This window comes from Myotis nattereri, assembly GCF_964212035.1.
Source record: "Myotis nattereri genome assembly, chromosome: 3".
In the NCBI taxonomy this organism is placed as follows: Eukaryota; Metazoa; Chordata; class Mammalia; order Chiroptera; family Vespertilionidae; genus Myotis; species Myotis nattereri.
Window position 1 is genome coordinate 145,730,915 of NC_138077.1, and position 13,155 is coordinate 145,744,069.

General features: G+C 35.9%; 1 protein-coding gene across 1 annotated transcript in view; it reads left to right on the plus strand.

Annotated features, from left to right (window-relative positions):
• Positions 1 to 13,155, plus strand: part of EVI5 (ecotropic viral integration site 5) — a 216,487-nt gene that overhangs the window by 99,241 nt on the left and 104,091 nt on the right. The window contains exons 10-11 of the mRNA XM_081087754.1: positions 486 to 546; positions 13,038 to 13,091. Of these exons, the coding sequence (XP_080943880.1) occupies positions 486 to 546; positions 13,038 to 13,091 (115 nt within the window). The remainder of the gene's footprint in view (positions 1 to 485; positions 547 to 13,037; positions 13,092 to 13,155) is intronic.

The following is a 13,155-nucleotide window of genomic DNA, read 5'->3' on the forward strand; positions in this document are numbered from 1 at the left end:
TTGCTTTTATTGGTCATGTTGCATAATAAGGTTGTGTCTGATTGGTTAATTCTTGGTACCAGAAATCCTTATATACAAGTATAGACACCTGATTTTTTAAAAAGTTACTTTGGAGGAAAAAGGGTAGATAATTATTATTATTTTTTGTAAGTCAAAATTATACCGTTTTTTTTGTCAGATCAGCAAGACATGTGTCTTTTTGGTATGTTGCAGAATTTTAGTAGTTTATGTGTACCATGAGATGAAAAGGGTTGAAAATTGCTGTTCTAAAATTTACTTTTGTATGGTTCTTATTTCTCTTATTTTTGAAGTAATTTTGTAAGAATTTATGTAACTATTTGAATGATTTTTCTCATTAAATATCTCAATTTATAATATAAGTTGGGGGAACCTAATGAAATTATATTTTGTGTTAATATATAGTGTTAAACTTTATAATTTAATAACTACTTTTGAATGAAAATACACCTTTTCTTTCTTCTTAGGCTTGAAAAGGAATACACTACAATAAAAACTAAAGAAATGGAAGAGCAAGTTGAAATTAAAGTAAGCATCTCAGGACTTTTAAAAGTACAGCACATACATTGATGGAAGTCAGTTATTTGGCAAGAGATGTTAGGTTATGTTAATATATTTTTAATTACTTATAGCACATTTAGCAATGATATTTGTATTTATTTATTGATAAGTTTATTTTCTGTCCCACTAATTGTAGTTAAAAGTAGATGTTTCAAAAAGCAGAATAATGTGACCAGGGTGGTTTTCATTCTAGTGTAAAAGAGAGCAACTCTTCCCTTTTACTAGATATGTTGGTGGGTCATCAGGAGAAAATACTTCTATGGGTAAGATAATTATTCCATTTAAGGATATTTTAAAGTTGCAGAGAAGATAATCCACAGTATGCTGACACTAACAGCACTATAGCCTACGGTAGACTAAATAGAACAAATCATTGCACTAGAACTAATTATGGCTGCTTTAGAAATGCAGGAAGCTTTGGCTAATTCAATTTTTTCATCAGTAAGGAAATGTTACACTTTTGAACTACTCTCCAGAGAAACAGGTAGATTTTCAATTTAAAGAACATATAAATTTCTATATGTACCTTAAAATTCTTATTTGTACCCCCTGTAAGGCCAGACATTTTTAGGTTGAGGATCTTTGTCATTGTTTGAGCTGGGAGTTAAGGCAAGTTTTATTGGCTTTTATGCTGATACATTAGGATGGGGATGATTAGTAGGAGGATGAGTTAGTGAAGGAACTCAGTGACTGGCTGATCCAATTTCTTATCTCTCAATCCTCCCCCCCCCCGCCCACCCTGCAAAGAAACAAGATAAAACAGTATTTCTTGAGTGATTCCACTTTTAAAAAAACCCTCTGGGTTTGGGTGTGTCTGTCTGATTTTTTTATTTGGATCTGGCAGGGCATTAGATGACCTCCTTATTCATAGTTAATCAGCCATGTATCAGTTCAGCCTCGGTGGTACCACTGTAGTACTCACACCCTACATGTCCTTTATACAAGGGAATGGGTTCTTTTAGTATTTCTTCTTGCCATGATCCTCCTCAAAAAGCCTCCTGGGAGACAATCTCCCCTGTTTTTCTATGTGACCTCTCTTATCAACTTTGACTCCCTTCTCTAGATGGTTTATTTCCATTTTGCCCCTTATTCTTATTAATTGGAAATAGATACTTCTACATGTTTAAGACAGAGAGACAGACAGACAGAAAGATCCCTGTGGATGTTTTTTCCATCCTTTTTAAAATTCTATCATCCAACTGCTACTCTACCATTTGCTTTTCTTTTAGGTACCATGAGTAAGGGTAAAATTAATTATACCCTCTACTTCAACCTACTGAAAGTAAAAAGTACGTCATCCTGATGAGTGGGGAAAGAGTATGGGTTATCGCATACCAGGAATATTCGGAACTGCAAATCAAGAATCTGAGGATGGGGAAGCCATCCTGTTCATTTCATCATGCTATGTTATTGTGGGAAACAATAATCTCAGGTCTATGAACAATTCTTGCTCTTGAAGTTTTTTCCAAAATTAAGTCCCATGAATGTAGAAATAACAAAAGACCTTTCAAAAAGGTAACTGCAGATTTTAGCCTATATTTGCAGTTTTTTTCAAATTTTGTTTTTTGGGGGAAGTTATAGTTCAGTTACCTCACAAAATACTTTTGCTTGCCAGCTCCATGTGTCTTAGGCAAAAACAGATGGCATAAAGTTATTTATTAGAAGAGAATCTGGGGAAAAAGAAAATTAAAAATATTAGTGGGACATATCAGGTAAATAAAGTATGCTGATCTCAAAGGTAGTCTGTTCCTTTTATAAAATCTTGTTTACACAGAGTTCTTTCTTACTCTTATACCATATCCATCTCTTTTTTCACTCTTCATGTTCCCCTACCCCGCCACCAAACGACAAAGCCAAACAATTTTTGTGTGACTGAACTTTTTTCACTTAAAATTTGGTATGTCTGGCTTTGACTTGGACCTGGCAACTCATGTCAGTCATAATCAGATGACCACCTTGTTTATTGGATCAGTCATGATCAAATGATCACCTTATTTACAATTAATTAGCCATGTATTATATGAGCCTTTCTGTAAAATGAGATATGCCACTTTCTTACTCTCTTCCCCTCTCCTTGAGGTTCCTTTTACGAGGGAATGAGTTCTGTTAAACTAGTACTTTCTTATCTTGGTTCTCCTCAAAAGCCTTCAGGGACATGGTCTTATACTGTTCTCTACACAAGCACATAGTATGATCATCAAGTTATTTGATGCTTTAATATGGAAGCAAAAACTAACAGCCTTTGATATTATGCAGTATTTTTAAGGTTTCCATTCTCTTTACTGTAATTAAAATTCTAAGACCTTTGGGTTGGTGACCTTTTATTCTAATAATTATATCTGTTGGTCACCTTCCTGGTCAAGATGTAATTTGTAAGTATTTTTACCCCTTCTCTGAGAAAGTGTTTGATATATATGTATATATTTAGGAAGATTTTTATAATAATGCTTTCATATGGAGAATCTCACACTTTACTGTGTGAAATTTTTGTTAATGGAAACATCTTTATCAGTATCTTTTTCTAATCTGTTGATGTTCCACCTGAAAGGAAGGAGGTACAAATTTAAAATTATAGCTTATATAAGGGTAACCCACAAATCTTTAAAAAAGAAACACCTTGCCTGGCCATTGTGGCTCAGTGGTTGAGTGTTAACCCATGAACCAGGAGGTCATGGATCGACTCCCTATCAGGGCACATGCCTAGGTAGTGGGCTTGATTCCCAGTAGGGGGCATGCAGGAGGCAGCCATCAATGATTCTCTCATCATTGATGTTTCTATCCCTCTCTCTTCCCTTTCTCTGAAATTAATAAAGAAAAAAAGAAAAAGCTTTGTCTTCTACTTAAGATAAACATATGAACTCTAGTACTTATATTTAAATTTGTTCTTTGCAAATGGGAGGTGTTAGAAATCCTGATTTATTTTTAATCAGAAATTAACATTTTTTAAATTTCAAAAATTAAGAAATAGTCCATATATGTTGAAAAACAGAGAATAATATAAAAACACTTGTGCATCTACTGCCTGACATAAAAACGAAGTCATGACAAATATCTAAGTCATTCAGTAATTATTTTCAGCAATGTGAGGTATTCGTATTGACAGTTACATTTATTCAACATTTAATATATGAGAGGTCATCTACATGCATTATCTCCATTCATTCTTAGAATAGTATTTTGAAAGGTTTCTTATTCCCATCTTTTCATGAAGAAACTAAGCACCAGAGAGCTCAAATAATATGATAGTGGCCACATTGCTTGAAAATGGTAAAAGTCAAGAATTTGAACTCTGGTTTGTTTTTTGTTTTTTTTTAAAATATATTTTATTGATTTTTTTACAGAGAGGAAGGGAGAGAGATAGAGAGTTAGAAACATCGATGAGCGAGAAACATTGATCAGCTGCCTCCTGCACATCTCCCACTGGGGATGTGCCCGCAACCCAGGTTCATGCCCTTGACCAGAATTGAACCCGGGACCCCTCAGTCCGCAGGCCGACGCTCTATCCACTGAGCCAAACCGGTTTTGGCTGATTTGGTTTTTTAAGGCCCATATAGGTTCTTCAGTGTATACACTGTGATGCTTTCCAAGAGAGACTTTAATGTGTAGGTAATGTAAGAAGGATTTGGATGCTCATTTTACGAACTTTTTATTAAAAAACTAATGTCTGAATAATAATATATAGTGGGGGTGCAGTAGCATAATTTATTTAATGTCATTCATTCAACAGATATTTATAGTGCCAACTTACATGTTCAAGCTCTGTTCTAGGCACTTGAGATGTGTTCATGAAACAAACCAATTCCTGCCCTCATGGAGTTTACATTTTAGTACAGAAATCAGACAGTAAACAGAAAAGTAAAATGTATAGTATTTTAGATAATGATTAGTGTTAAATAGGAGAACAAAATACCTTAAGGTATGAAAAACAAAATAGTAGTGTTTAAATTGAAAACGGAGAAATTTAAAGGTAAAGCTGACAGATTGAATGTAGAGATATGAGAGGGACAGGAATTAAGCATTTTGGCCTGAGCAATTAGAAAAATGGAGTTCCCATTACCTGAGATGGTGAAGACTGCAGGAGAATCTGGTTTGGGAAGAAATACCAGGAACCTAATTTTGCATATTTTTTTAAAAAATATATTTTATTGATTTTTTACAGAGAGGAAGGGAGAGGGATAGTTAGAAACATCGATGAGAGAGATACATCGATCAGCTACCTCCTGCACACTCCCCACTGGGGTTGTGCCCGCAACCAAGGTACATGCCCTTGACCGGGATCGAACCTGGGACCCCTCAGTCCGCAAGCCGGCGCTCTATCCACTGAGCCGAACCGGTTAGGGCTAATTTTGCATATTTTAAAAGTATGAGATGCCCAGGAGATGTTTGAGTAGCCCCTTGAATATTCAGAGTTAGAGTTGAGAGGACAAACTCAATCTATATATATAAAAGCCTAATATGCTAAGTGTCCAACTGAGTGGTCAACTGGCCGGTCGCTATGATGTGCACTCACCACCATCAGGGGGCAGATGCTCTGACTGGTAGGTTAGCTTGCTGCTGGGGTTTGGCCAATTGGGACTGGGCGAGATGGGGCCAGACACACCCTGGAGCCCTCCCACAGTCCCTCCCCTGATTGGTCCCTATTGGGACTGGGCGAGATGGCCCTGAATGGCCCCTATTGCTGGCCAGGCAGAGGGACCCCACCCATGCACGAATTTCATTCACTGGGCCTCTAGTATAAATACAAATTGGGCAGTTATTGACATGATAATGCCATGAGAGTGAATGAGATTACTTGGGAATCTCATTATCACTAAGCAAAGGTTATACTTTTTAACTACTTTCCAGAGAAACAGGTACATTTTCAAATTAAAGGGTGTATACATTCCTATATATACCTTAAAATTTGTATTTTGTCCAGCTGACATGGCTCAGTGGTGAGCGTCAACCTATGAACCAGGGGTCACGGTTTAATTCCTAGTCAGGGCATATGCCCAGGTTGCAGGCTCAATCTCCAGTGGGGGGCGTGCAGGAGGCAGCCAATCAATGATTCTCTCTCATCGATGTTTTTAACTCTCCCTCTTATTCTCTGAAATCAATAAAAAATGTACTTTTTAAAAATTTGTATTTGTACCCTGGGTAAGGCCAGAAATTCTTAAATAGATAAAATAGAGAAGAGAGTTCAAGAATTGAGCCTTAGAGTAAGCCAACATTTAAAATTAGGAAGATGAGGCTAAAGCAGCAAAACAGAACTTCAGGGAGACAGAGTGCCTAGAAGCCAAAAGAAAAGAGTAGAAGGTAGTTATGTTGGTTTTTTTGTATTCCTTTTTTTAATGTAGAAATAAACACATTTTTTATTAAGCACATTATTATGGTAATAGGAAAAATTGATGTATGAATAACAAGATAATTTCTGGTGTTGGGAGGGTATGGGTAGGAGACTTAACTTGGTCTATTAACATGGATGCTTAATCCACAATAACAGGAGAGAAAGGAAAACGTATGCACAAAAACACAGGTAAAATGTAAGATGTGGTTGTGGGAGTTTGTGAGTTCTCTTCTGACTGCTATAATGTTTTCAGTGAAATACTAAGCAAGATTATCAAATGATAGTGGGTTAGAGATTTGCTGTTTTTTATGTAAATAAACATGTAAATACATATTTATTGCTGGGATACATTAAGAGTCCAAATGAATTTAGTGATTATTAATTTTAAATAAGCAACATGTTTATGTTTCTCTTTGGTCATATTTTCCAGCATAGATGCAGACACAAAGTTGTCAGTATGTTGAACCAGAGTAGTGGTTTCATCAGACAAGTATACTAACTACTAAGAAAGAGATAGGGAAGGGAGGATAAAAGCAAGGGAAAGTCTACAGTGATTGGAAATTAAACTTTGGAAAGAGAGAAGAGAGAACATCAGTGAGTGAGGAACGATGAAAAGTTGATGGGATCACAGGATTCTCCCTATGAGAAGGAGAATTGTTGAACTGGGTTATGTCATAAAATAAGTATTTTGGAAAGAATAGATGATTCAAGAGTGGGTTCTTCGAATCCAAGATTTTCCTATTTTGGGACGTTTCTCACTTTTTTCATTATTTATATATACTTATAGTTAGCATGTTGCATATAAAGTTGTTTTGGTACCTTGAATTTCCATAGCCAGTTGTAAAAAGTAGAATTATAGGATATTAATACTTTTAAGATGTTTGATATGCACTACCTGAATTTCCTTAAAAATATTTCCAGGGTATATCCTTGGCAGTGAGTTTCCATTTCACTAATACGTTGCCAACATTAGGTATTTCGTTCTTGCTCTCACTCTCAAGTCTGATTTTTTTTTTCTAATTTGGTAGGTCAAAAGCCTTTAAAAATTTTTTTTAAGTGTACATGTCTATTGATATTTCTCTGTGTTTTTTACTTAAAAGTTAGAAAACACTCTTAATTAGTTTCAGAAAATGTGATTAAAAAGAAAGATGCTCAAAAATTTGTGAGAAATCAGGCATTTTAGACGTTAACTTTCCTATGTATTAGCAACAAACATTTCAAAAATATCTGTGAAGAAGTTTCATGTAAACTAAAAATAAATGCATATCTAGGACTAACTTAAATGAAAAATAGGGTAGAACCTAAGAAATAAACTCTGAAAAACTTTGCATACAGGTGTTTTAAAAAGATGAATAAAAGATAGACAAAAATAACTACAAGCTGAATAAACACATTAATTTCCCCACAAAATACACAGTAACAAACCCAGTCAAATTTAATTCCATGCAGTATTCCAGAGAAGTAAACAATCTAAAGAATAATTGTAAAAGACAAAAGTAATAAAAAATATTCATGCCTAACTTTAAAAATATGAGCAATGCTCATCACTAACCAAGTGTTTGATATATATGTTAAGCACTCTGCTATCTTATTTAATTCTTCCAGTATTGTAGGGGTTATTACTCTAATTTTCTAGATGAGGAAATGGAGAGTCTAAGACAATAAATGACATGCACAGGTGTTAATTGTAGAGTGAGAATTTGAATTTAACTCTACCTAACTTCAAAACCTAGTCTCTGTACTAACTTAGAACACTAATAGTTGAGGTTTGGGGGACCAAAATACTGTGATAACAATCCAAAAAAAGACAAACTCCAAAATTTAATAGGTAATCCTGAAGTAGTTTTTACTAATTGATAAAGTCTATTATAGTTATCAGTTCATGTTGAAGTGGATATAACACAAATGAGGAATTAGTGATTTACTGAAAAAGTGGTATTAAGACATTTTGGTAGGTCTTTGGTGGAAAATCTTAAATTTTTATTTATAGCAGAATTTCAGAAGATTTAAAGGGGATGGGAAAGGAAATCCAGGTGAATGTTTTTAAAAATTTTATTACTTTTAACATTATTGTAACGTTAACTTTATTCACTCAATTGTCTGGTTGAACTTAACTTTCTAAGTCTTTTAGGATAAACAAAATGTTATAATTTTATATTGATGAACATTTTGAGAATCACATTTGTTGTTTTGGCTTCCCAGACTTTAACAGCATTTAATTATTGCTTATTTGTGTAGACCCTCCATGCTATTTTGTAGTCTGAGATCACACTTTTCAAATCATCTAAATATGTTTTAGTAAATAGAAGAAAATTTAATTTGCACAGTATCTTTGTAATAACTCTTAAGATTCATTTTTTAAAATCTTTATTGTTGAAAGTATTACACATGTCCCCTTTTTTTCTCCCATTGACCCCTCATAGCCTACCCCATCCCCTGTCTCAGGCCTCCACCACCTTACTGTCTGTGTCCATGGGATATGTATATATCTATACAAGTTCTTGGGTTGATTTCTCCCTACCTCGCCCTACCTTCCCTCTGAGATTCAACAGTCTGTTCCAGGTTACTGTGTCTCTGTATCTAATTTGTCCAACACTTTAATTTGTTCATTAGATTCCACATATGAGTAAGATGATGTGATACTTGCCTTTCTCTGACTGGCTTATTTCGCTTAGCGTAGTACTCTGCAGGTTCCTCCATGCTGTCTCAAAGGGTAAGAGATCCTTATTTTTTTACTGCTACATAGTAATCCATGGTGTAAATGTACCAAGCTTTTTTTTTTTAATCATCACCTGAGGATATTTTTCCATTGATTTTTAGAGAGTTGAAGAGAGAGGGAAAGACAGAGAAACATCGATGTGAGAGAAACACATTGATTGGTTGCCTTCTGCATTCACCCTGACTAGGGTCCGGGCGGGTAGGAGCCTGCAACCATGGTACGTGCCCTTGACCAGAATCGAACCTGGTACTCTTCACTCCACAGGCCGATGCTCTAGCCACCAAGCCAACCACAGCTTTTTCATCCACTCATCTACTAATGGGCACTTGGGCTGTTTCCTGATTTTAGGCATTATAAATTGTGCTGCTATGAACATGGGGGTGCATACATTCTTTCTGATCGGTGTTTTGGACTTCTTAGGATATGTTCCTAGAAATGGGATCACTGGGTTGAATGGCAGTTCCATATTTAATTTTTTGAGGAAACTCCATTCTGTTTTCCATAGTGGCTGCATCAATCTGCATTTCCTCCAGCAGTGTAGTAGCATTCCCTTTTCTCCATATCCTCTCCAGCACTTGTCATTTGTTGATTTATTGATGATAGCCATTCTGACAGGTGTGAGGTGATACCTTATTGTCATTTTGATTTGCATCTCTCTGATGATCAGTGATTTTGAGCACTTTTTCATATATTTCTTGGCCATCTGTATGTCCTCTTCTGAGAAGTGTCTGTTTAAGTCCTTTGCCCATTTTTTAAATTGGATTGTTTGTCTTCCTTTGTTAAGTTGTATGAGTTCCTTATATATTTTGTATATTAACCCTTAACAGATGAATCATTGCCAAATATGTTCTCCCATATGGTGTAGGTTCCCTTTTTATTTTGTTGGTGGTTGTTTTTTTTTTGCTGTGCAGAAGTTTTTTATTTGATGTAGTCCCATTTGTTTATTTTCTCCTAAGTTTCCTTTGCCCTAGGAGATGTACCCAAAACATGTTGCTACGAAAGATGTCTTGAGATTTTGCTGCCTATAGTTTCTTCTAGAATTTTTATGGTTTCATGACTTACATTTAAGTCTTTTATTCATTTTGAGTTTATTCTTGTGTATGGTATAAGTTGGTGGTCTAGTTTCATTTTTTGGAATGTACCTGTACCGTTGATTGAAGAGGCTGTCTTTACTCCATTGTATGTTTTTGCTTCCTTTGTCAAATATTAATTGAGCATAATGGCTTAGATCGATTTCTGGCATCTCTGTTCCATTGCTCTGTATGCTGTTACTGTGCCGGTACCAGGCTGTTTTGATTGCAGTGGCGTTGTAGTATAACTTGATATCTGGTATTGTGATCCCTCTAACTTTGTTCTTTTTCAAGATTGCTGTGTCTATTTGGGGTCTTTTTTGGTTCCACATAAATTTTTGGAGTATGTGGTCTAGATCTGTGAAATGCTGTTGGTAATTTAATAGGGATTGCATTGAATCTATAGATTGCCTTGGGTAGTATGAACATTTTAATGGTGTTAAGTCTACCAATCCATGAACAGGGTATATTCTTCCACTTGTTTATATCTTCCTCTAATTCTTTTTTCAATGTCATATAGTTTTCTGAGTACAAGTCTTTTGTCTCCTTAGTTAAGTTTATCCCTAGTTGTCTTAATTTTTTTGTTGCTATGGTAAATGGGATTGTTTGTTTAGTTTCTCTTTCTGATAATTCATGATTGATATACTAGAGGCCCAGTGCACAAATTTGTGCATGGGTGGGGTCTGGCTAGCCCAGCCCCAATCAGTGCCGCAGGCGATTGGCTGGCGGACCCCACCCCTGATAGGGGTTGGAGTGCCGATTGGGGATGGAGCTGGCCATGGGGAGGGGCTGTGAGCGGTCGGCCGGCCTGCCCTATCCCTAAATGGGGTGGGAGGTGCTGATCAGGGGCCAGTGACCTGGGGGAGGGGCCATGGGTGGTTGGCCAGCCGGCCCTGCCCCTGATTGGGGTGGAGGGGGCCGATCTGGGGTGGAGCTGGGTGGGGGGGAGGGGCTGCAGGAGGTTGGCTGACCAGCCCCACCCCCTGTTGGGGTGGAGGGGTGTGATCCGGGGTGGGCCAGCTGGGGTGAGTGGCTGCCAGCCTATTGTGGTGGGGTAGGCTGATCAGGGGCGGGGCTGGCTGGGGGGAAGGGAGGGGGAATTTGGCCAGCCAGCCAGCTCTTGATCAGGATGGGATAGTCCCATCAGGGGCAGGCCAGCAGGGGGGAGGGGCCGAGAGGTTGGCTGGCCAGCCCCACCCCCTGATCGGGTGGTTCGCTGGCCACAGTGGGCATCATAGCTACCAATCGTTGCGGTTGTTATAGCCATTATGGTCACTGGCTTTTTATATATAGAGATAAAAATATCATTGATTTCTGGGTGTTAATTTTGTATCCTGCTGCATTGCCAAATTCCTTTATTAAATTTAGTAGTTTTTTGGTGGAGTCTTTAGGATTTTCTTTGTACAGTATCATGTCATATCTGAATGAGTTTTACTTCCTCCTTTCCAATTTGCATGCTTTTTATTTCTTCTTCTTGTCTGATTGCTGTGGTTAGGACTTCCAGTACTTTGTTGAATAAGAGTAGTGAAAGTGGACATCCCTGTCTTGTTCCTATTTTTAGAGGAAATGGTTTTAGTTTTTGCCCATTGAGTATTATGTTGACTGTAGGTTTGTCATATATGACCTTTATTATGTTGAGGTATGCTCCCTCTATTCCCACTTTGCTGAGAGTTTTTATAAAAAATGGATGTTGGATTTTGTTGAATGCTTTTTCTATGTCAATTGATATGATAATATAATTTTTGTCTTTCAATTTGTTTATGTGATGTGTCACGTTTATTGATTTGCAAATATTGTACCAGCTTGCATCCCTGGAATAAATCCCAGTTGGTCATGGTGTATGATCTTTTTAATATATTGTAGGATCCGATTTGCTAATATTTTGTTGAGGATTTTAGCATCTGTGTTCATCAGGGATATTGGCCTATAATTCTCTTTCTTTGTAGTGTCTTTATTTGGTTTTGGAATTAGGATATTGCTGGCCTCATAAAAAGAGCTTGGAAGTGTTCCTTCCTCTTGGATATTTTAGAATAGTTTGAGGACGATAGGTGTTAGTTCTTTGAATGTTTGGTAAAACTCCCCTGTGAAGCTGTCTGGACCAGGGCTTTTGTTTGCTCTGAGTATTTTATTTTATTTTATTTTATTTTATTTTATTTTATTTCTGCTTCAGTTTCATCAATTGTTATTGGTCTATTTAGGTTTTCTGATTATTCTTATTCAGTTTTAGAAGATTATATTTTTTAGGTTAAGATGTATTTGTTCTAATCTGTAGTCTACTTTATATGATACAGTAATTCATAGAGAGTTTTTTTATTTTTTTGATCTGAGACTTAATGTTAAATTTTTGTATTTACTGACAAAATATTAGATTGAATTGACAGAAGAAATTTCTGAGGAAGACATTTTTTAGCAGGAATTTAGAGGAAGAGCAGGGTTGGAAGATGGCTGGATTGAGTTGTGGAGTAAATTGATACAAAAAGGTAAGAGGAGTTTTGAGAGTAGAGTGATGACAAAATGGAGGGATAACAGTGGATTCTAAAATGAAGGAATAATTTATATAGGGGATTAATATGAAATTATATTGGTTGATATGTGCAAAAAGATTTCCTTTAACATAGAGTATTTTAGATTTAATACTTTATGGTAATAACTTGGCAGGGTGGGGAGTCAGGCATTGAACAATTAGGTGAAGATTTTTAAAAATCTGGTTTTACTCTTTGAACTATGCGAAAGATGCTAATAATTCGAACTTTTAGTGTTCTTACATTTAAAACACCTCATGATGGAGAACATCTCATTTTTTATCTTTTCAAAATGTAAGGAATTCTGCAACTTGGCATATATATGCATTATAATTTGAGACTTGTCTAGTTCCAGTTTAATACTTATCCTGTGAGCATGCATTTTGCAGATTTCTTATTTTTTAAAAATTTGATAGACATTTGAATATTGTTCATGTAGATAGGCTTTGTCTGAGATAAATTAGTTAGAATCATTTCTATCTAATGCATATGTTAAGACATAAGAAAATACACATTGATTAAGAGTCACTATGACAGGTACAGAAAACAAAGGGGTTATTTCTGTATGTATTGTAGAATATATTTAAAATTCAACCACAGTTGAAATGATAAAGGTGGTCATTTTCTTTGCCATGTATTTCTTACTCTGATTCTTTAAGAATTTGACAGATAATAATATAACCATTCCTTAGATTCTTTTCTTATTTATAAAATGTGATATATTTTTAAGGACTATGATTTAGGTATTTTTTTTTCCCTCTCAGGAATGCTTGCAACCAAACCATTTTTTTGTTTGTTTGTATTTTTCTTTCTTTTTTCAGAGGTTACGCACAGAAAATAGGCTTTTAAAACAACGCATTGAAACATTAGAAAAAGTAAGTAAATGACTACTTATGTAAGCTTCTGTTAAATACACAGTTTTTTTCCTGTCTATTTTAT